At 40.5% G+C, this 19,951-nt stretch overlaps 2 protein-coding genes across 4 annotated transcripts; both read right to left on the bottom strand.

The window, feature by feature from the left end:
* Nucleotides 1-93: 93 nt before the first annotated feature.
* LOC128380156 (complement C1q-like protein 2) lies at nucleotides 94-4,309 on the bottom strand. Of its 3 annotated transcripts, XM_053339866.1 has the most exons (8): nucleotides 3,907-4,309; nucleotides 3,102-3,143; nucleotides 2,913-2,954; nucleotides 2,792-2,833; nucleotides 2,639-2,701; nucleotides 1,661-1,723; nucleotides 1,314-1,442; nucleotides 94-532 (listed from the first exon to the last, which is right to left on the bottom strand). In XM_053339866.1, exons 1-8 carry the CDS (start codon nucleotides 4,127-4,129, stop codon nucleotides 252-254), a joined length of 885 nt encoding a protein of 294 aa, XP_053195841.1. In that variant the 5' UTR covers nucleotides 4,130-4,309; the 3' UTR covers nucleotides 94-251. The 3 variants fall into 3 exon arrangements, with proteins under 3 accessions (XP_053195841.1, XP_053195842.1, XP_053195843.1); XM_053339867.1 differs by lacking the exons at nucleotides 2,639-2,701; nucleotides 2,792-2,833; nucleotides 2,913-2,954; nucleotides 3,102-3,143 and adding exons at nucleotides 3,444-3,485; nucleotides 3,565-3,606; nucleotides 3,785-3,826; XM_053339868.1 differs by lacking the exon at nucleotides 2,639-2,701.
* A 12,222-nt stretch (nucleotides 4,310-16,531) lies between these two features.
* On the bottom strand, nucleotides 16,532-19,359 carry LOC128379934 (stonustoxin subunit beta-like). The gene is made up of 4 exons (XM_053339572.1): nucleotides 19,343-19,359; nucleotides 17,993-18,166; nucleotides 17,562-17,727; nucleotides 16,532-17,101 (listed from the first exon to the last, which is right to left on the bottom strand). The coding sequence occupies exons 1-4, from the start codon at nucleotides 19,357-19,359 to the stop codon at nucleotides 16,532-16,534; spliced, it is 927 nt and encodes a 308-aa protein (XP_053195547.1).
* Nucleotides 19,360-19,951: the final 592 nt, after the last annotated feature.

The following is a 19,951-nucleotide window of genomic DNA, read 5'->3' as shown; positions in this document are numbered from 1 at the left end:
ATGGGATTTCAGTGTCTGATCTTTGTGTGTGTATGTGTTGGTTTTCCCAGACTCAGGTTTAAATATCCCCAAATTAAAGTCAGAGACAAGCACTTTAACCTCATATTCATTCTTTTATTTCATATGTAGTTTGTTGCAGAGCAAAGTCAACACAGCAACAATGTGCATCCTTTCATATACACATGAATACTGTATGACTTGCGTATACACTATGCCAAACATTTGGGTAAATCAATTCTCATGTTTGAGTCTCACAGTGGAAAAAGCAGAAATCCGTTAAAGGTAGTATAAGCATGACTATCATCGAATGCAGTATGGTCAGCAGGTAAAACCATGTAGACCACATCCCCCTTTTCCAGCCGAAGAACCAGTGAATTAGAAACACTTTCCGCGCCATCTACATTGTGAATATAACTGGTCAACACTTTCTTGTCATTGTGATAGAGAAAAACACGAGTGTTTACACCAGACCGGTTATCCAGTAGAGTTAATGAGAAGTAGTAGGCTCCTCTGACTGGGGCTGTGAAGAGACCTGCAACAGAGGAGAAAATCAGTGAAGCTTTTTCCTGCTGTTGAACTACGTCTTCTCTGAGCTCAGTACGCTGTTGCTTCTCAATACTTTGGTCAGGCTGCTGTGAGTGGGTTTGTCTAATCTGAAGGAATAGTTGTTTAGTGCTTTGTTAACATCACATTACTCAAAGACTGTATAGTCTGTAAAAGTTGAGAGCTCTCAGTTACACATTCATTGAGTCAGTTTGCATCCCATAAGGTTTATAAAAAGTGATATAACAGAGATATAAGTGAGCACCTTAAAACAGAGCAAAAACTTCTCGAAGTCTTTGCAGAACAAATCATTCTCGTGTTTTGTAAACTCTGTAAATGTCTGTGCAAAGGTTTTGAAAAAGTTTCACAAAACTGCATAAACGACAAACTCACTTCATCATGAGAACCCTATCAGTCATCACATGAAATGTAATTGCATAACATAAAATCACACACATGACTCAATGCTGGCAAAGAACCAACAGCCTAGCTCAAACCCTCTGAGAGGACACAGAGAAACTCCATTAAAAGTGTTATGATGTATTGTTAAAGGTCAAATAGGTGAAATCTTAAAAAGGCCAATTCAAAGAGAAATGTCTCCTCCTCAGAAAGTGTGCAGCTGGAGCCATAGTGGAGAAAAAAAGTCATTACAAAAGATGGAGTGAAAGCTGTAACAACGAACACATGTTAAAACATCTAACAAACAAATTAAAATGAGTTCATTACATTATAATAGTTCATTTGTGTGTGTAGCAGAAAGAGGTGAGTACCTGTAGTTGGACTGTAGCCCTGACCAAAGTTGGTGACGACTTTACTGAACTTAAGTGTGATGTCAGTATTGAAGGGTCCAATACGTCCGTTGTCAGTGAGACCAAGAGAGAACGCCACCTTTGGTTGGTCTGTGTGGATGTAAGAAGATTCACATAGAGACAAAAAATAGCTCCACTTACAAACAGTTGATGAACAAATTGTATTGTGGCTTCATAGAAACTGATGTTACTCTGATCCTGTTGCATTATGACTTTTTGAACGGAGCATGAAGCTTGTGTGAGACAGCAGTACAAGCAGGCTGATTACTGGACGAAGTTACTCTTTAATAATGACAGAAACAGTTTACCTGCAATCTGTCTCTTGAGCTCCTTCACCTCGTTTTCACTGGCGTTCATTCTGGTCATCATATCTGTGAACACATTCAACATTTTTATTTTAAAGGAGATAATCTACGTAACTCATCTCGTCTTGTCCTCTTCCGCTTATCCAGGGTTGGGTCGCAGGGGCAGCAGCCTAAGCAGCCACTTCGTCCAGCTCTTCCCGGGGGATCCCGAGGCGTTCCCAGGCCAGCCGAGAGACATAGTCTCTCCAGCATGTCCTGGGTCTTCCTTGGGGTCTCCAACCGGTGGGACGTGACCTGAACACCTCACCAGGGAGGCGTCCGGGAGGCATCCTGATTAGATGCCCGAGCCTCCTCATCTGGCTCCTCTCGACGCGGAAGAGCAGCGGGTCTACTCCGAGCTCCCTCCGGATAACTGAGCTTCTCACCCTATCTCTAAGGGAGAGCCCAGCCAGCCTACGGAGGAAGCTCATTTCAGCCGCTTGTACTCGCAATCTTGTTCTTTAGGTCACGACCCAAAGCTCATGACCAGAGGTGAGGGTAGGAACCAAGATCGACTGGTAAATCCAGAGCTTTGCCTTTCGACTCAGATCTCTCTTCACAACGATGGATCTGTGCAGAGTCCGCATTACTGCAGACGCCGCACAGATCCGCCTGTCGATCTCCCGCTCCATCCTTCCCTCATTTGTGAACAAGACTCCGAGGTACTTGAACTCCTCCACTTGGGGCAGGATCTCATCCCCGACCCGGAGAGTGCACTCCACCCTTTTCCGGTTGACGACCATGGCCTCGGATTTGGAGGTGCTGATTCTCATCCCGGCCGCTTCACACTCGGCTGCAAACCGATCCAGTGAGAGTTGGAGGTCACGGTCTGATGAAGCCAACAGGACCACATCATCCGCAAAAAGATAACTGTGTAGCTAATAAACTAGCAGCTGTGTATTTTGCAGCTTTCTGTTCTTAATAATGATATAATCAGTTTACCTGCACTCTGTCTCTTGAGCTCCTCCACCTCGTTTTCACTGGCGTTCATTCTGGCCTCCAACACTGTCAACACATTTAACATTCATATTATTGTGAAGTATGTTTATGGTTAGCAGGTTTCAAGTTGTTAACATGATCACTATGGAGACTGACCTTTGTTCTGATCTTCCAATGATGTTACTCTGTCTAGAAGATCTGCAACAGAAGGCAAAATGAATAATCAGATTCATAAAAAAAGAAAAGTGTTTACATGTTATTGATTGTCGTAGCTTACCTGTGTTCTCTCTCTGGAGCTCTTTGACCACATTTTCCAAAACTGTGAATACATTTAAAGTTTTTCGGTAAAAGCTTTATTTTGAATCTTAGATATGAATATCAGTAAACATGTTCAAGAAGTTTGACATGAAAAATAATCAGAAACATGAATTAATTTTATATTATTTTATAAAATATAAATATCTACCTGCATTCTTCCATTCACTGGCTGTCAGTCTGGTCTGTATGGCTGGAATAAAAGCAGTAAATTACTAAAAGTAATGTCAATGTGAAAATTGCATGAATGTGTTGATCACTATGTGAATGAACCTGTATTCTCCTGCTCCAGCTTCCTCAGCTCCACACTGTGTTCTTAATAATGATATAATCAGTTTACCTGCACTCTCCATCTTGAGCTCCTCCACCTCGTTTTCACTGGCGTTCATTCTGGCCTCCAACACTGTCAACACATTTAACATTCATATTATTGTGAAATATGTTTATGGTCAACAGGTTTCAAGTTGTTAACATGATCACTATGGAGACTGACCTTTGTTCTTATCTTCCAATGATGTTACTCTGTCTAGAAGATCTGCAACAGAAGGCAAAATGAATAATCAGATTCATAAAAAAAGAAAAGTTTTTACATGTTATTGATTGTCGTAGCTTACCTGTGTTCTCTCTCTGGAGCTCTTTGACCACATTTTCCAAAACTGTGAATACATTTAAAGTTTTTCGGTAAAAGCTTTATTTTGAATCTTAAATATGAATATCAGTAAACATTTTAAGGAAGATTGACAAGAAAAATAGAGAATTAGAATTAGGATAGAATAGAAGAAAATCAGAAACATGAATTAATTTCATATTATTGTATAAAATATAAATATCTACCTGCATTCTTGTATTCACTGGCTGTCAGTCTGGCCTGTATGGCTGGAATAAAAGCAGTAAATGACTAAAAGTAATGTCTATGTGAACATTGCATGAATGTGTTGATCACTATGTGAATGAACCTGTATTCTCCTGCTCCAGCTTCTCCATCTTGCTCTTGGTGTTCGTCAGCTCCACACTGTGTTGGATGGCCATGTCTCTCAGCTCCTTCAGCTCAGCCCAGATGTCAGGGGTGATGTTGGTCTGATCACTGGTTGATTTGACACCCACCCCTCCACTCTCACCCCGAGCCCTTGTCCAGTACAGACAGAGCAACAACACCAGAAAAGCTGCAGCACGCCTCATTGTGAAATATCACCTCTTTAGACAGCAAGATGCAGTCTGACACCACTCACTCAGTTCCCGTCTTTATATCCATGTAAAACAGGTCACTGAACTGCTGTATGAGAATTAAACAGCTGTCTTTGATAACGAATGCAAAAATAACACCAAAGATCCTTCAACACTAAAAGCAAACATGTTAGAATGATGTTCTTTCAAAACCATTGGCTGTGAAAGTTTGTAGAGTGAACAGATGATAAGAGCAAAGTCAGTCATTTAGTTTTCATGTGTTTGTTTTTCCAGAGAGACTCTGCTGCTCTGTTTAAAGCTCCACAGAGTGTTACTGTAGGACTTTGTGTTGAACTCTTACATACTGTTCATTTTCTGACTCATAATGAGTCTATACACCAATTCACATTCATAAATTCCCCGTCAGTCATTAATAAATGTTTGATCAAAACATTCACCATCACTATTTTATAGTCCAGAAGAACATTTTATAGAATATGAAGAAAACAAGAATTGTTTTTTTAATATAAACACAGGTCCATTTTGTACCTTTTCAAAAAAAAAGTGTATCAGTTAAAGAAAAATGTAAAAGATGATTCATTTTAGTTCATACTGTGGGTGGCATTAGGAAAAGTCCAGCTAAAAAGAAATGTGTATAAGCTGTTTTTACAGCTCTTAAATGGAAAAATGGGGCAAATTTGAACATTATGTAAGGTTTAACAGGCAGGGGTGGATATGCCATTGGGAGTTTCGGTGGGCCGATCAATAATGGGCCAATGGCTGCCCGTTTTTTATTTTTTATTTGTTCACTTAGTTTTTGCTGCCATGGTAACTCTCCCGGACCAGGGACAGAGACTTGCACCGCCCACACATGTTCTGGTGGAGTCCCACCCATGCATGGTCAAGACCCACTCCCCCACCCCTCGTCCAATCACCTTTCATGACAAGCAGTCATGATAAGAGAGCGAGTGAGAGAAACAAAGCGAGGATTACAAAATGGAAAATGAGGGTAAAAAAACAAAAAGGTGGAGCTGAAGAACGGAGAAAAAAAAAGAAAAGCTTTTGCTGCTAGGAGCAAAAAACTGTCAGAAAGGTTGAGGAAGACTCTCCACCATGTGGAAGTGATGATACAGTCTTAAGCAGGTGTGATACTGCCAGCATGGTGTGGATAAACAGTCATTAAATGTTCATAACAGTTACTAAACTGTCTATGAACTTTACTTAATATAATAAATAGCAAACTCTGCATAGTGTGGTGTGTTACAACTAGGCCTAAATCTAGTTATCTAAAGTATTGGAAAACAATCATATTCATATACTATCCTGATTAATTGATTAGTTGCTTTTATTAACCACTATTTTCATCAAAGGATGCCACATAATTACAAATCTGCAAGTTTACCACTCAACTCACATGGTGCAATGTGATGTGGTTTGAGCATGTAGATCTGCTAGTTTCACAATTTTTGATCATTTCTACCTATAATGACTTCCCCCAAATCAGGTCACCAGAATTAAAGTGTTTTAAGTGTCAACATGAACCGTTCTTTGTGCCCACAGTCAAATGTGTTCATGAAGGACATTGATCTAACAACATAACACATATGTAGCCTATGATGCTTTACATATTTGTTTCAGTCAGTGTTTATGGTTTATTGCTCATTATACAGTTAAAACTAATTCAAGCCGGGCGCGCAGGTGGTCGAGTGGTTAGAACGCATGCCACATACGCAGCCGACCCCAGTTCGAATCCCGATCGGAGGTCCTTTGCTGCATGTCACCCCCCTCTCTCTCCCATGTTTCCTGTCGATCTACTGATTAATAAAGGCGTCTATGCCAACAAAATCTTTAAAAAAAAAAAACTAATTCAAGCCTATTCAAGTCTCCAGAATATAAGGGATATTGTTCAGTATACTACTGTCATTGTCAAGTTATGTCATCTTCAACCACAACTTTGCCCAAACTTGACAAACTGCTTTGTTGACTTTAAAAGGGATGCAAGGGACAACTCAACTCCATTCCATAGTTTTATTTTTTATTTTCCTTGAAGGTGGGTTTGGTTTTGTCGGTTAACAGGTCAGAACAGATAATGGATGGATCAGGGTAGGGTGGAGTAGGTTGATAATCTACGATAACAGAAAATGTGAATTAGTTTCTTAGTTTCAAATCAATCAATAAACATTTTCTTCAAAAGATTTCTAAATAAATGTAAATGTACAAATGTAAGTAATAATTCAAATTAACTTAAGTCTCATTTGTTACATTAACTGAAAGTATTACAGTACATTTTTCAATCATTTAACTACTCCATAAAAAATATATATAGGCAATAAAGTAAATCACTTAAATCATGATACAACCAATTCAACTTAATTTACTTTGCCTACAAATTTCACGAAATATCCACAATTAAAATTTGATTTCCCCTACCAGTTGCATCCTTCGGTCAACCAACAGTTGCGGTCGTGTGTGAGGTGAGAGAGCCTGACTGAAAGTGCAGACAAACATTTCAAACCTCCTGGGTGTGCAGGTGAATGTGGTCCACTTCCTGTTCCTGTTCCTGATTATTTTGGTATTTTGGCTCTGGGGTCGCCCTCTGCAGGTTTGGAGGGATAGGGTTCTTTTTTCCTTTTTCTTTTCCTTCTCAGTTGACACAACAGTCATTAAGGGCTTCTGTGTTTAAATGTACATCAATGCGAGTTGGCACAGTATCTGCGTGCGGATTGTAGTGGACCGGTCTGGACCAAAAAGTCAAGGGCTGAATTTTTGTTAAAGTCTGTGTAAAGTAAGAATAAATATGTGTTGTGAGTTTGACATACCACAGAAAAGTGTGTTGTTAACCACCCTGCCAAATTTGAATGATTAAAAAAAATCACCAAATATATGAAATTAGGCTTCAAAGTTGTGTAAAAATCAGCCTCTTTCTCTGCTCCCAAACGCTGTGGGCGTGGCCTCCGAGTCCTCTGAAGCCCCGCCCCCTACCAAGTGTCACCTGTCAATCAAAGTCACCACCTCTACCAGAAACATGGACGCTACGTCTGAGAGCTTTCTGTGGCTAGCTCAGCTACTAGCTCAGCGGCTAACTTGGCGGCTAGCTCAGCTACATTACATGATTTCCAGTTAAAACTCCTTATTTATCTTCTACAGGTTCTTTCTGCAGCGCCTCAGTTCAGCCTCTGTCTGAAACAGACCGTTTTAGCTCCTGTTTCATCCACTGTCTGACATCAAAACAGGATATAAATAACAGAAAGCCACAAAAAGCACAATAAATCCCCTTTAATGAAACATTTTCTTGCAACCCCCTAGCTGGTGGATACACTACTTCACACTGGACCCAAATCATGATGTTTATGTGTTTGTATGATACTGGGTTGCATCTAAAAAAAACTATAAAGACTATGAGAGACGAGTAGATTTTAGGAACAACAGATTTCAAAGTAGCATCATGGGAGACCTCAGCAGTGCAACGTCAGATTGAGCTGCTGATTTATCCACAAAGTTGGACGTACACGCTGTTCCCTCCGTGTGATACCAGAGACTCTGCATGCCACACGGCAGCACGATAATTATCTCTCTAAACAACAAAGCGCTTCCAGAGTCAGACGTTGCTCCGACTTTTGCAATAAAAAAAACACGCTGTGACAGAACGCGGGGCGAGCCGTGTTTTCTCAGGCTCCTCATTAAATATTCAGCGACACAAGTTAAAAGATAACATCGTCCTCATGCGTGTGTCAAGTCCTAAAAAATGAAAAATATCTTCCCAAAGTTGATCAGGTACAGTTAGGAGCTGCTGTTCTCTTTCAGACCCATTTCCACACCAGATTTGTTCACATTGACTCAAACAGTCTCCATTAAAAGTCACGTGAATCAGCTGTTAGCAGATTACTGTGATACTGAAGAAAAGTTAAACATGTGATGATTCCCAAGCAGCTTCCTGAGGGGGGGTTTATGGAGGTTTAATGACGGTGAGATCAGAGAAAATGATCTCCTCAGGAAATTAAAGTCATACTGGATGATATTAACCCTCCTGTTGTCCTCGAGTCAAGGAAGGGAGGAAGGAAGAAGGAAGGAAAGGAGGCAGGAAGAAAGGAAGAAGGAAGGAAAGGAGGCAGGAAAGGAAAGAAGGAAGGAAGAACAGAGGAAATAAGGAAGGTAGGAGAGAGGGAGGGAGAAAGGAAAAGAAGGAAGGGAGGAAGGAAGGAAAAGTAGGGGGAAGGGAAGAAAAGAAGGAGGGAGGGAGAGAGGAAGAAAGGACAGAAAAGAAGGAGGGAGGGAGGGAGGAAGAAAGGGGATGGAGGAAGAAAAAAGGAAGGGAGGAAAGAGAGAGGAAGGAAATAAAGAGAGAAGGAGGGAGGAAGGAAGGAACAAAGGAACAGTCAAAAAAGATAGGGTCAATTTGACCCGGGAGGACGACAGGAAGGGTTAATGTCCTCTCTTTCACTTGTCTTGTATTTTTTGTGTGATAGTCACTGCGAGTACACAGAGAAATGCTCCATAAATCTGACTTTTAAGCAGACAGCATGGAGGGTTTCACTCTGTGACCAGAATTTTGAGTCTTTGCATAAAAAGGAGCTTCTCAGTTTTTACATTTGTGTCACAAACATGCTGGTTAGAGCTGAACTACAGACAAATAAACATGTTTCTGTCTTTATTTCTCTCAGTTTTATCTTCTCTGGAAACTTCTGCATTGATAGTTGTATGTGTCCACTGTCAAGCAACACAAGAACAGTGTTTAAATATACCATTAAAAAGTAAATGATAGTATATCTGGACTGGAGACTCTGATATGTGCTGTAAGTTGAGAGCGTCGCTGCACAGCTTCAGATGGTCCTTCATGAGATGGGAACCGTTTATTGCTCAGCTGCAGTTGTGTTTGGGTTCTCCTCTCGGTGGGTGGCTTCCCGCAGGAGTCCGAGCAGCGCGAAGGATTCAGCAGGGAGCACAAACAAACTACCAGCGCACCAGAACCCAGCAGACACATAAATGAGATATTGAATATACAGGATGAAGTGAACAGGCGAACCCACAGAGAGAAACAATTGCAGTATATTGATGTGAGAGGAGAGCAAGGAAACAACTGCAGGGGGTGAATAAGGAAAGATTAATTGGACAGAAGCATCATAATATGATTGTTTTGTGTGGTGGGACACACATGATGTATGTATCCGACCAAATATATCATATAGTGTATATAATGTATGAATAATGCAGTGTGTATCTGTTATTTACAGTCTATCACAGGGTCAGAAAACAACCAACCTCAAAAACCCACTATAGGCTCATCTTAAAAACACAATAACAATGCAAAGTAAAATATCAAAATAAACATTAATATAATACAAACATTGCAAAATAAAATAAAGCAAAACAGCAGTAATAATTATATGATTAAAAAAAAACCCACACTCACAAACATTACAATATCGGGATTATTTACTAGAAGCTTTTTGTATATGGGCAAATTTCTATTCCATAATTGGGTTCAACTCAAGCTGGCTAGCTGGCTGTAGCTTCATATTTTAGCTTACAGAGACAGAGAGAGAGAGAGAGAGAGAGAGAGAGAGAGAGAGAGAGAGAGGGGGGGGGGGAGTCAGAGAGAGAGTCAGAGAGAGAGTAAGAGAGAGAGAGAGAGAAATCTAGAGTAAATCAGTATTATCAGTGAGCACATTTATTTTTCAGGTGCTTTTTAATGCTCTATTCTTATATTCTTGTATTGTACAGTATTTCTGTATTTCTCTCTCTTTCTATTTTTCTGTACTTTTTTTTCTTTTTTTTACATTTTTTAAAATTTGATTTTTTAAAAATGTTTTATTTATTTTTATTTTATTTTATTTTACTTTTTGAATTTTTTATTTTTATTTTTTTATTCATTTATTATAATAATTATTATTTATTATTACTGGGGTGAGGGGTGGAGGGTGGTAATTGTATGTTTTATTTTTATTTCTCAAATTGCATGTTTTTATGTTTTTTTATTTCCAATTCTTATTGTTAAATGTTTGTTGTATTTAAAGCACATTGAGTTTCCATTGTGTATGAAATGCTCTGTATAAATATAAAGCTGCCTTGCCTTACATCTAGAAGTTGCCACAGTTCTTCTATAAGTGAGGGAAACTAAAAGAGGTTTTGAAAACATACATATATACACATTTACTCAAAAAAAACATAAGACAATTGTTCTCCATGTCTCTGGCTGCTCAAACAAACGAGAGAAGAAGAGTGAGCGAGCACAGGAAGATCAGAAGTCAACTCAGGGCCATTTTCCCAGAGAAGCCTGAGACTCAGAGGACAGCAGCAGCAGCAGCAGCAGCTCTGGGCCTCGCTGATGTCCCCGTGTGACTTACAGCGAGTGATGGTCGGCTAATGAGGCTCTCTGACCCCCAGCCCGGCTGCAGGGGAGGTCTGTCTCCTCCCCCGCTTCCTCTGCTGCTTTATTGATGCTATCAGACTCTTTCAGACACAATGAAATGTGCATCTACACTCAATACACTCTGACACAGCCTCATGCAGGGTTACACACACACACACACACACACACACACACACACACACATAAAGAAACATGGGCACCAGCTCCTCTGCATTTAGCCTCTGGTTACTTTGGAATCGAAGAGAGGATGTTTTATATTTTTAAAGCAAAAAGTCTGCAAGTGGAAGGAGATATTTCAGTCGCCCCTGACTCTGGAAGTCTGGTTCAGTTTTAATCAATGATTTTGGTGCATTTTCATTTCTTTTCCAGGCTTTGTATGCTAATTAATGAACTCTTCTTAATTTTTAACCTGTCTCCAACTTACTCAGTGTCAACTTCAGACCTTTGCAATGACAACTTCTTAAACTCTAAAGTCAGCATCAAACACTGTTACCGTGGCGCCAAGACAAACTCTGATAATCCACCATGAAACAGGAAGTTGCTCTAACTGTAACAATCCTGGCCTGAAGACATCAATGCTTACATATTGTCTTGTAGTCATAGCGCCACCTACAGGAAGTCAGTATCATGTGACATGGTGTGTTCTTCACGTCATATACGACACCATGACGTATGATTAGTGGCTGGTCTTGATGCCACATAGTAGACGCAGGAAGTCGCTGCATCTATTATGTGGAAAAGCACATGATGATTCAGATTTTGACAGTTTTGTTAGCCACGTCAGATAATTGTGTATGCTGTGCAGTTTTAGCATCATGGGTGGTTGTAATTCAACACCAATCATTATTGCAACTGACTTTGATAGAATAATTCTTTGTCACAGAAAAACATGCATAACGAGCAACTGCTGGTAAACCATTGTTTAATTTAATCTTGTTTTGAGACTTTTCATTTTTGTACACATCACTAGCCTATTCTTATAACCATTAACTCTGCTAGTCATCCACGTCTTCTGTTGTAAAATCATGTCCGATGCTTTTATTTTCAAATCTCTTAAAGGTTACTCATTTTAATGTTGTTATGGCCTGTTAGAGCGAAATCAACCCTTCTCGAACTTTCTCTTAGATGCATACTTGTCAATCTATACACAGCTTCTAATGCAGAAACATCTCTATTGTGCAAATAAATACTTCCTAGATTTTTTATATTTTTTATCTCTGCATTTGCTTTAACATTTCCTTCTTTAAATGCTTCTCTCTGTGCATTTTGTAACAATAATCCCATTTTCTTCTCAGTTTTACTAATATAAGAAATTATATACACTATGCATGCTTACGCATCAACAACATACTGGATATCTTTGTTAGCATTCCAACATTTAAAAAAAGGTTTGCTTTAATTATTGAATGATTAATATTAATAATAAATGTTATTTCTAGAGCACCTTTTATACAAGGGATGAGGCTCAATGAGAAAAAATTAAAATACAATAAAGCAGTAAATAAAACAATAACCATCTTTACCTGAACAGAGCGCTATCATTCATAAAACATTATTGATTAACAGTGATGACGTCATCCTGCTGATTACTTCTGATACAGGCACACTGTCAAATCATGTATCTGATCATTTCATTTTGAGGATTTGTTGTCTCCTTTTTCTGCACATTCAGGTTTTTATTTACAAATAAATCTCATTAAGAGATGCCAGAACTGATAATCTATGAAAGATAAAGCTCTTTGTCGTAAAAGATGGAGATAAACTTTATTCACAGAATTTAAAGGTTCACTGATAACATTTGAAATAGTTTAAGACGTTTTTATGTAACGCTGCAAAATTAATTATCATAAAAAGGTTTCACATATTTATCAAGGCAATATAGACGATTTCATGTTAATATATACAGAGGACTATTATCTATTACTATTATCAGAGGAAGGATTAATGTCTACTCCATCAACATTTGATATTTATATAAATTAAGAGAATAATTCTGTATATATATAGATATTAAATGCTTGAAGGTGAACTTGTGATTTTTTGATAAATAAATAAAGCTGACTTAACTGTTTAAAGTTAAGTCAGAGTCAAGTTAAGTCATTTGCAGATAAGAGAGTTATGTGAGCGGGGGTTGGGGGGGGGGGGGGGGGGGTTGAAATCATCTTGGGACAAAGTTCAGTGTTTTGGTGACTGAAGTTTTTACAAAAGGAAAAAAAAAGAGGTAAATTGAGCGGCAGTGTTGATGTAGAGAGGCAGATTAACTGTCAGGTAAAGGAAAGCTGCGAGCGGTGTTACCTCTCACTGCTGCTGGGGCTCCATGACTTTTAATCCCCTTAATCTCAGCACTTCCCACTGGAGTCATTTCAAACTGGGTTTTGATCTTGTGGGCACATACGTGTGTATGTACGTGTGTGTGTACGTGTGTGTGTGTGAGCTGCCTTGTATGCATGCAAATGTGAGTAAAGATTATACAGAAAAGAAGATATGAAACAGAATCACGCTGGCAATGTTGCGGTTTACCTAAACGAGGTGAGACAGTTACTTCCTGTACTTCTTTTCTTTTAACTACTTTCTGTTGTGTCTCCCAGTGCTAAAGCTAAAGAGAACATGAAGGATGCTCAGCTACACTTCCCACAGGTGAGACAAACGAAAACTGACAACCACACACACACACACACACACACACACACACACACACACGTACGAAGCAGGAATTCTTTCATCTTGAGACATTTCTATCAGAGATCCCCAGAGGCCATTTCAGCCACTTGTTAAAGTTAAATGGTTCTTCATCAAACCTACTTTCCTCTCCGCTCTCTTTCTCTCTCTCTCTCTCTAATATTGTATCAGTGAACATTTGCAGCACACACAACCATCTGTTACAATCAGAGAAGAGGGGAATCAAATGCAGAACACGGACATAAGGAGTTAGATTAAAAGGAATGGGATTTATTGCAGAGGTTGGAAGGTGGGAGATGGGAGGAATGATGTCTGGAGATTTGGAGAGGGGAATAAAAGGGAATGAGAGGCGATGGAGGGAGCTGGAGTGCTGCTGCTGCTGGAGAGAAGCAGAGCTGGAGGGCAAGTTGGTGAGCAGACAGGAACACAGTGATCCACACTAACTAAAACAACAATGGGGATGAAGAGTGGATGAAGAATGCAGGTAGATGTACTACAGAGGAGATGAGCTGATTGAAGGCAGGTGTGCAGGTAGATCAGGTGAGAGTGAGTGGGCCACACCCAGATCACACACACACACACACACATTCATTTCCTTTCTTTTGATCAGTTCTTACAAATTATTTTTACTTTTTATATGATCAAAACCGTATTAATGAAGTTAAAGAACATTTGAGATTGAATTCTTTCATTGCTTTCCATTGTAAATGTATTGTAAGTGGCATTATAGAGCTTAATTAAAATGTACAAATAATTAAAATAGAGTTGCAACTAATCATTATCATTATTATTTATGATCATACGTGTGTGTGTGTGTGTGCTGCCTCCATGCATGCATATGGGCGTAAGGTCTGAGATTATACTGAAAAGAAGATAAGTTCCTATAAGTATGTGTGTGTGTGTGTGTGTGTGTGTGTGTGTGTGTGTGTGTGTGTGTGTGTGTGTGTGTGTGTGATGAGCTGCAGGTGTTCATTCCGATTGGCTCAGGTGTTAGGTCACTTTTTTACCCGTGAATTTCTACTTAGAAATGTAGAAATCCCCCCCCCCCCCAAAAAAAAAAAAGTTTTTCAAAGTGTCTTTAAATGTCTCCTTCTGTCTCACCAACAGTTCAAACCTCAAATATTCAGTTTTAAAATGATTAAAAAAACAAACAAACAAAAATACTAAACTCAGTTGTGACAATATTGGGCATTTATTGATTGAAAACAGCTAAAATAATATACTGATAATCAACGATTTAGTAATTGATTTGACTTCTTGTCTCAGATTACATATTTAGAAGAAAGTTAAACGGTTCAACTTTAATTTAAAACATTTTAAATATAAATTGTATGTGATATAATAGAACTTACTTAAAATAAACAAATATTAAATCTGTGGCTGTAGCTAACCATGACTTTAATAATCAATAAGTATGACCATTATCTTCTTCATTCATCGTTAAATGTTCAAAAAAATCAGAAAACAAAAACAATGTTCATCACAATACTCCAGAAACCAAGCGGTCATCATCACATGCTGATCAACAGTTCAAAACCACTCAAATATTCAGTTTACAAAAGATTAAAAAAACGGACAATAGTATCACAAATATCACATTTTAGATGCTGGAAACAGATATTTTTGGAAAATTAAATGAATTAGAAATCTCTCTATTGACATGAATGATCACTTGACAACAGGTTTCTGAATTCATCACACATTTTGAATAAAGTGATGTGATGAGATATTTTAAACCATTACAGGATATCAAAAGCTGATCAGTCCTCTATTAAAAACCTACAAAGCAGTTAAACTTTCATTCTCACATATTTTAGAAGTGTAAATATATTGTTTATGACACAGTAGAGTAATTTATGACTTTGGGTCAGATAACTTGGTGACTGAGTCTGAGGCGGCTCTCACATCTTCTGCTGTAAAGAGAAGAGATGTGTTTGTGTTTGTGTGTGAGGAAGCCATGCATGAGAGCAGAGAGCCGAGCAGCTGAACAGCTTCTGCAGCAGCGTGAGGGGAACAGAGAAGGCTTTTTAACGTTATTGTGGGTCACATGCCACAATGACCAATGGCAGCTCAAAGCTAGATCAATGGGGCGGAGCTACACCTGTTCACTCACAGTCTATGGGTCTGTTGTAAACCGCATCCTTTCCTACTACTCTACTAACTCTGACGTCATGTGAAGTATGTAGTGTGTTTAACTGTGTAGTGATTTAGAGTATGTGAGAAGTTCCTGGATGGTTTACATCAAGAGCTGACTACTCACACTCACATTACCCAAGATGCAACGCTACTACTCACACTCACATTACCCAAGATGCAACGCTACTACTCACACTCACATTACCCAAGATGCAACGCTACTACTCACACTCACATTACCCAAGATGCAACGCTACTACTCACACTCACATTACCCAAGATGCAACGCTACTACTCACACTCACATTACCCAAGATGCAACGCTACTACTCACACTCACATTACACAAGATGCAACGCTACTACTCACACTCACATTACCCAAGATGCAACGCTACTACTCACACTCACATTACCCAAGATGCAACGCTACTACTCACACTCACATTACCCAAGATGCAACGCTACTACTCACACTCACATTACCCAAGATGCAACGCTATTACTCACACTCACATTACCCAAGATGCAACGCTACTACTCACGCTCACATTACCCAAGATGCAACGCAACTTCTAGAAAAAAAACCCAAAATACAAACGTCACAAATCAAGTTAGCTACAGCGAGGGTATGTTCACTTCCAGTTTTCAAAATAAAAGCACCAATTCTATCGTTATGGTTTTCTTAACCTTCCTGTCGTCCTCCCGGGTCAAATTGACCCTGTCTGTTTTGACTGTTCCTTCCTTCATCCCTCCCTCCTTCTTTCTTTCCTTCCTTCCTTCCTCCCTTCCTCATTCCCTCCGTCCTTCCTTCTTTCCTTTCCTCCCTTGCTTCCTTCGTCCTTTCCTTTCTTTCCATTCCTTCTTTCCTTTTCTTCCTCCCTTCCTTGTTTCCTTCCCTCCTTCCTCCCTCCCTCCCTTCCTTGACTTGAGGACAACAGGAGGGTTAATAATAAAAGGCAACGAGTGTGAAAATGACAGGAAGTGCGTTACTCGCTACGGCTAACTTGAGCGGCTCCGAATTCTCAGGAACAAAACTTTAAACAAGTGTTATTTGGACAAATCGTGTAGTTTAGTACAGTGTAAACGGTCTGCTTACTATCTGGTCCTTTAGTGTGTAGTATAGAAGTATGTAGTATGCGGTTTCGAACACAGCCAATGTTGAGTTTGAGCCCCACAAATGAAACGTATTCATCAGTGAAGTTCCAGTCGTACTTCTCTATATACACAGTACTAAATAAAATGAGACAGACTCTCAGGGGCAGACTTTCCCTCCTGCAGAGAACACAGAGACACTGAGGAGCCAAACCAGTCAGACCAGAACCCAAACCCAGCATACAGAGGTTCAGTGAATGTGGTGTTGAAGGTGTGGAGGTGGATCAGTGTGTCAGAGGAGACTTTGTAGAGGGTCAGAGAGCCAGCAGGACAGTCCACATACACTGCTACTCTGTTAGAGACAGAGGAGGAGGGGATGGATGTTATTCTGTTATTGTGCCAGACAGAGTAACCATCATCAGAGCAGAACAGACTCCAGGACTGATCATTCCCTCCAAACCTGCAGTCATCACTGTCTCCTTTCCTGCTGATTCCTCTGTAACTCACTGAAACATGAACCTTTCCTCTCCACTCGACCTCCCAGTAACAGTGACCAGTGAGACTATCTTTACACAGCAGCTGAGGCCTGCAGTCGAATCTGTCTGGGTGATCAGGGTAGGACTGAACCTCCTCCACATGTGTCACCTTCCTGTTGTTGTCAGACAGTTTGAGCTCTCTGTTCGCTGTGTTTGGATCCAGTGTGAGTTCACAGGAATCTGATGGAGAGAACAAGACACAATACAGCTGATCAGTTATTGATCTATCTGGTGATGATGTCACCTTCATCCTCAGTAAGATGTGACTGAGTGATGTCACAGTTTGGAGTTTGCTTTGGTTTCATGAATGATATGAAAAACACACTTACACTTCTTCAGACCTGGTTTCAACCATTGGACTCCAGCAGGCTGCAGGCTGAAAGGAGGAGGGGGGTCAGAGCAGCACGTTCTCTTTCAGCATGCAAACAGGGACATTACATGGCTTCGCTCTAGTCTGAAATTTTAATATTTATTTGGAACGTGTGGTTGGGCTTTCATAGACTGTCATCCAATCTGAATTCAGTATCCCAATCCTTCTGAAAACCCTCAATGTCGCTAATAAGGTTTATCTTTCAACAAATGTTTCTAGCTCTTCCTCCTCTATCACACATTGTCTGTCCATACCTGAGAGTGTCCAGTCTCCAGTGTGGATCCTCCAGTACAGCAGACAGGATCTTCTCTCCTGAGTCTCCTGGATGATTGCAGCTCAGGTCCAGCTCTTTCAGATGGGAGGGGTTGGAGCTCAGAGCTGAGGCCAGAGAAGCACAGCCTTCCTCTGTGATCAGACATCCTGACAGCCTGCAGACACACAAAACAACATACACTCTGAGGACTGCTGTGTGTGATCTTTACCTGCAACTACTCGAAGAACCCCCCAGTGAATATGTGGCTGTTTAGGTACAACAGCTTTTAGACACATTTAGAATTTATTTATGATATATACTACTTACTATTGTAAAACTGGTTTGATAAATCATATTATCAGAGCCAATTCTACATAGGTTTAATGTTTATCCTTTAGATTTTAAATGGTCATCTGTTGAAAAGGTTGATGGCTCCTGACCTGAGAGTTTCCAGTGTACAGTGTGGACTCTCCAGTCCAACAGAAAGCTGCTTCACTCCTGAATCCTGCAGGTTGTTGTTACTCAGGTCCAGATCTCTCAGACTAGAGGACTGGGAGCTGAGAACTGAGGACAGAGCTGCACAGCTTCTCTCTGAGAGGTTACACAAACTCAGCCTGGAGAGGAAACGAAAGAGGGAATAAAAGTATGAGATTGTTTATTTTTCAAAATAATAGAGTATTTAAATAATGATGAACAAATCCAACAATCTGTTAACTTACAGAGCTTTGTTGGAGGCTTTGACCACTGGCAGCAGCCTCAGAAGAGCCTCCTCTGAAGCAGAGTATTTCTTCAGGTCAAACACGTCCAGATCTTTTCCCGATGACAGTAAGATGAAGACCAGAGCTGACCACTGAGCAGGAGACAGTTTATCTGTGGAGAGACTTCCTGATCTCAGGTACTGTTGGATCTCCTCCACTAGAGAACGATCATTCAGTTCATTCAGACAGTGGAACAGATTGATGATTCTCTCTGCAGACAGATTCTCGCTGATCTTCTTCTTGATGTGGTCAACTGTTTCCTGATTGGTTTGTGAGCTACTTCCTGTCGGTGTCAGCAGACCTCGTAGGAGAGACTGATTGGTCTGCAGTGAAAGACCCAGAAGGAAGCGGAGGAATAAGTCCAGGTGTCCATTTGGACTCTGCAAGGCCTCGTCTACAGCTCTCTGGTAGAAGAGATCAGATTTGTTTCTTGATGTTTTAGACTTCTGGGATTTTGTTTGTTTTCCTGTCAGCAGATTGACTCCAGACTTGATGAATGTCAGATGGACATGAAGAGCAGCCAGAAACTCCTGAACACTCAGATGGACGAAGCAGAACACCTTGTCCTGGTACAGCCCTCTCTCCTCTTTAAAGACCTGTGTGAACACTCCTGAGCACACTGAGGCTTCTCTGATATCGATGCCACACTCTGTCAGGTCTGATTCATAGAAGATCAGGTTGCCTTTCTGCAGCTGCTCAAAAGCCAGTTTTGCCAGAGACTCAATCATCTGCCTGCTCTGTGGATTCCAGTGTGGATCTGTCTCAGCTCCTCCATCATACTTGATGTTCTTCACTTTGGACTGAACCACCAGGAAGTGGATGTACATCTCAGTCAGGGTCTTGGGCAGCTCTCCTCCCTCTCTGCTTTTCAACACATCCTCCAGAACTGTAGCAGTGATCCAGCAGAAGACTGGGATGTGGCACATGATGTGGAGGCTTCGTGATGTCTTGATGTGGGAGATGATGGTTCTGGCCTGTTTCTCGTCTATCAATCTCCTGCTGAAGTACTCCTCCTTCTGTGGGTCAGTGAACCCTCTGATCTCTGTCATCATGCCAACACACTCAGGAGGGATCTGATTGGCTGCTGCAGGTCGTGTGGTTATCCAGACGCGAGCAGAGGGAAGCAGTTTCCCCCTGATGAGGTTTGTCAGCAGCACATCCACTGAGGTGGACTCTGTAACATCAGTCAGGATCTTATTGTTGAGGAAGTCCAGAGGAAGTCGACACTCATCCAGACCGTCAAAGATGAACACAACCTGGAACTCTTCAAACCTGCAGATTCCTGCTTCTTTGGTTTCAGTAAAGAAGTGATGAACAAGTTCCACCAAGCTGTACTTTTTCTCTTTCACCACATTCAGCTCTCTGAAAGTGAATGGAAATGTGAAGTGTATGTCCTGGTTGGCTTTGTCTTCAGCCCAGTCCAGAGTGAACTTCTGTGTTAAGACTGTTTTCCCAATGCCAGCCACTCCCTTTGTCATCACTGTTCTGATTGGTTCATCTCTTCCAGGTGAGGCTTTAAAGATGTCTTCTTGTCTGATTGTTGTTTCTGGTCTGTCTGGTTTCCTGGATGCTGTTTCAATCTGTCTGACCTCATGTTCATCATTGACCTCTGCAGTCCCTCCCTCTGTGATGTAGAGCGGT

The sequence above is a fragment of the Scomber japonicus genome, chromosome 19 (genome assembly GCF_027409825.1).
Source record: "Scomber japonicus isolate fScoJap1 chromosome 19, fScoJap1.pri, whole genome shotgun sequence".
NCBI lineage: Eukaryota > Metazoa > Chordata > Actinopteri > Scombriformes > Scombridae > Scomber > Scomber japonicus.
Note: the sequence above shows the minus strand (reverse complement) of the source record. Positions and strands in the feature narration are given on the sequence as shown.

Excerpts from the sequence above, each read along its gene's own strand:
- LOC128379934 (XM_053339572.1), bottom strand. Across the intron at positions 17,728-17,992 it reads TGTACACTGGAAACTCTCAG|GCTGTCAGGATGTCTGATCA; the intron begins GTCAGGAGCCAT and ends GTGTGTCTGCAG. Across the intron at positions 17,102-17,561 it reads ATCCACACTGGAGACTGGAC|GAACTCACACTGGATCCAAA; the intron begins ACTCTCAGGTAT and ends TCAGATTCCTGT.
- LOC128380156 (XM_053339866.1), bottom strand. The coding sequence starts at position 4,129 with ATGAGGCGTGCTGCAGCTTTTCTGGTGTTGTTGCTCTGTCTGTACTGG. Across the intron at positions 1,443-1,660 it reads GCTCAAGAGACAGATTGCAG|ACCAACCAAAGGTGGCGTTC; the intron begins GTAAACTGTTTC and ends ACATCCACACAG. Across the intron at positions 533-1,313 it reads GGGCTACAGTCCAACTACAG|GTCTCTTCACAGCCCCAGTC; the intron begins GTACTCACCTCT and ends CCTCTGTTGCAG.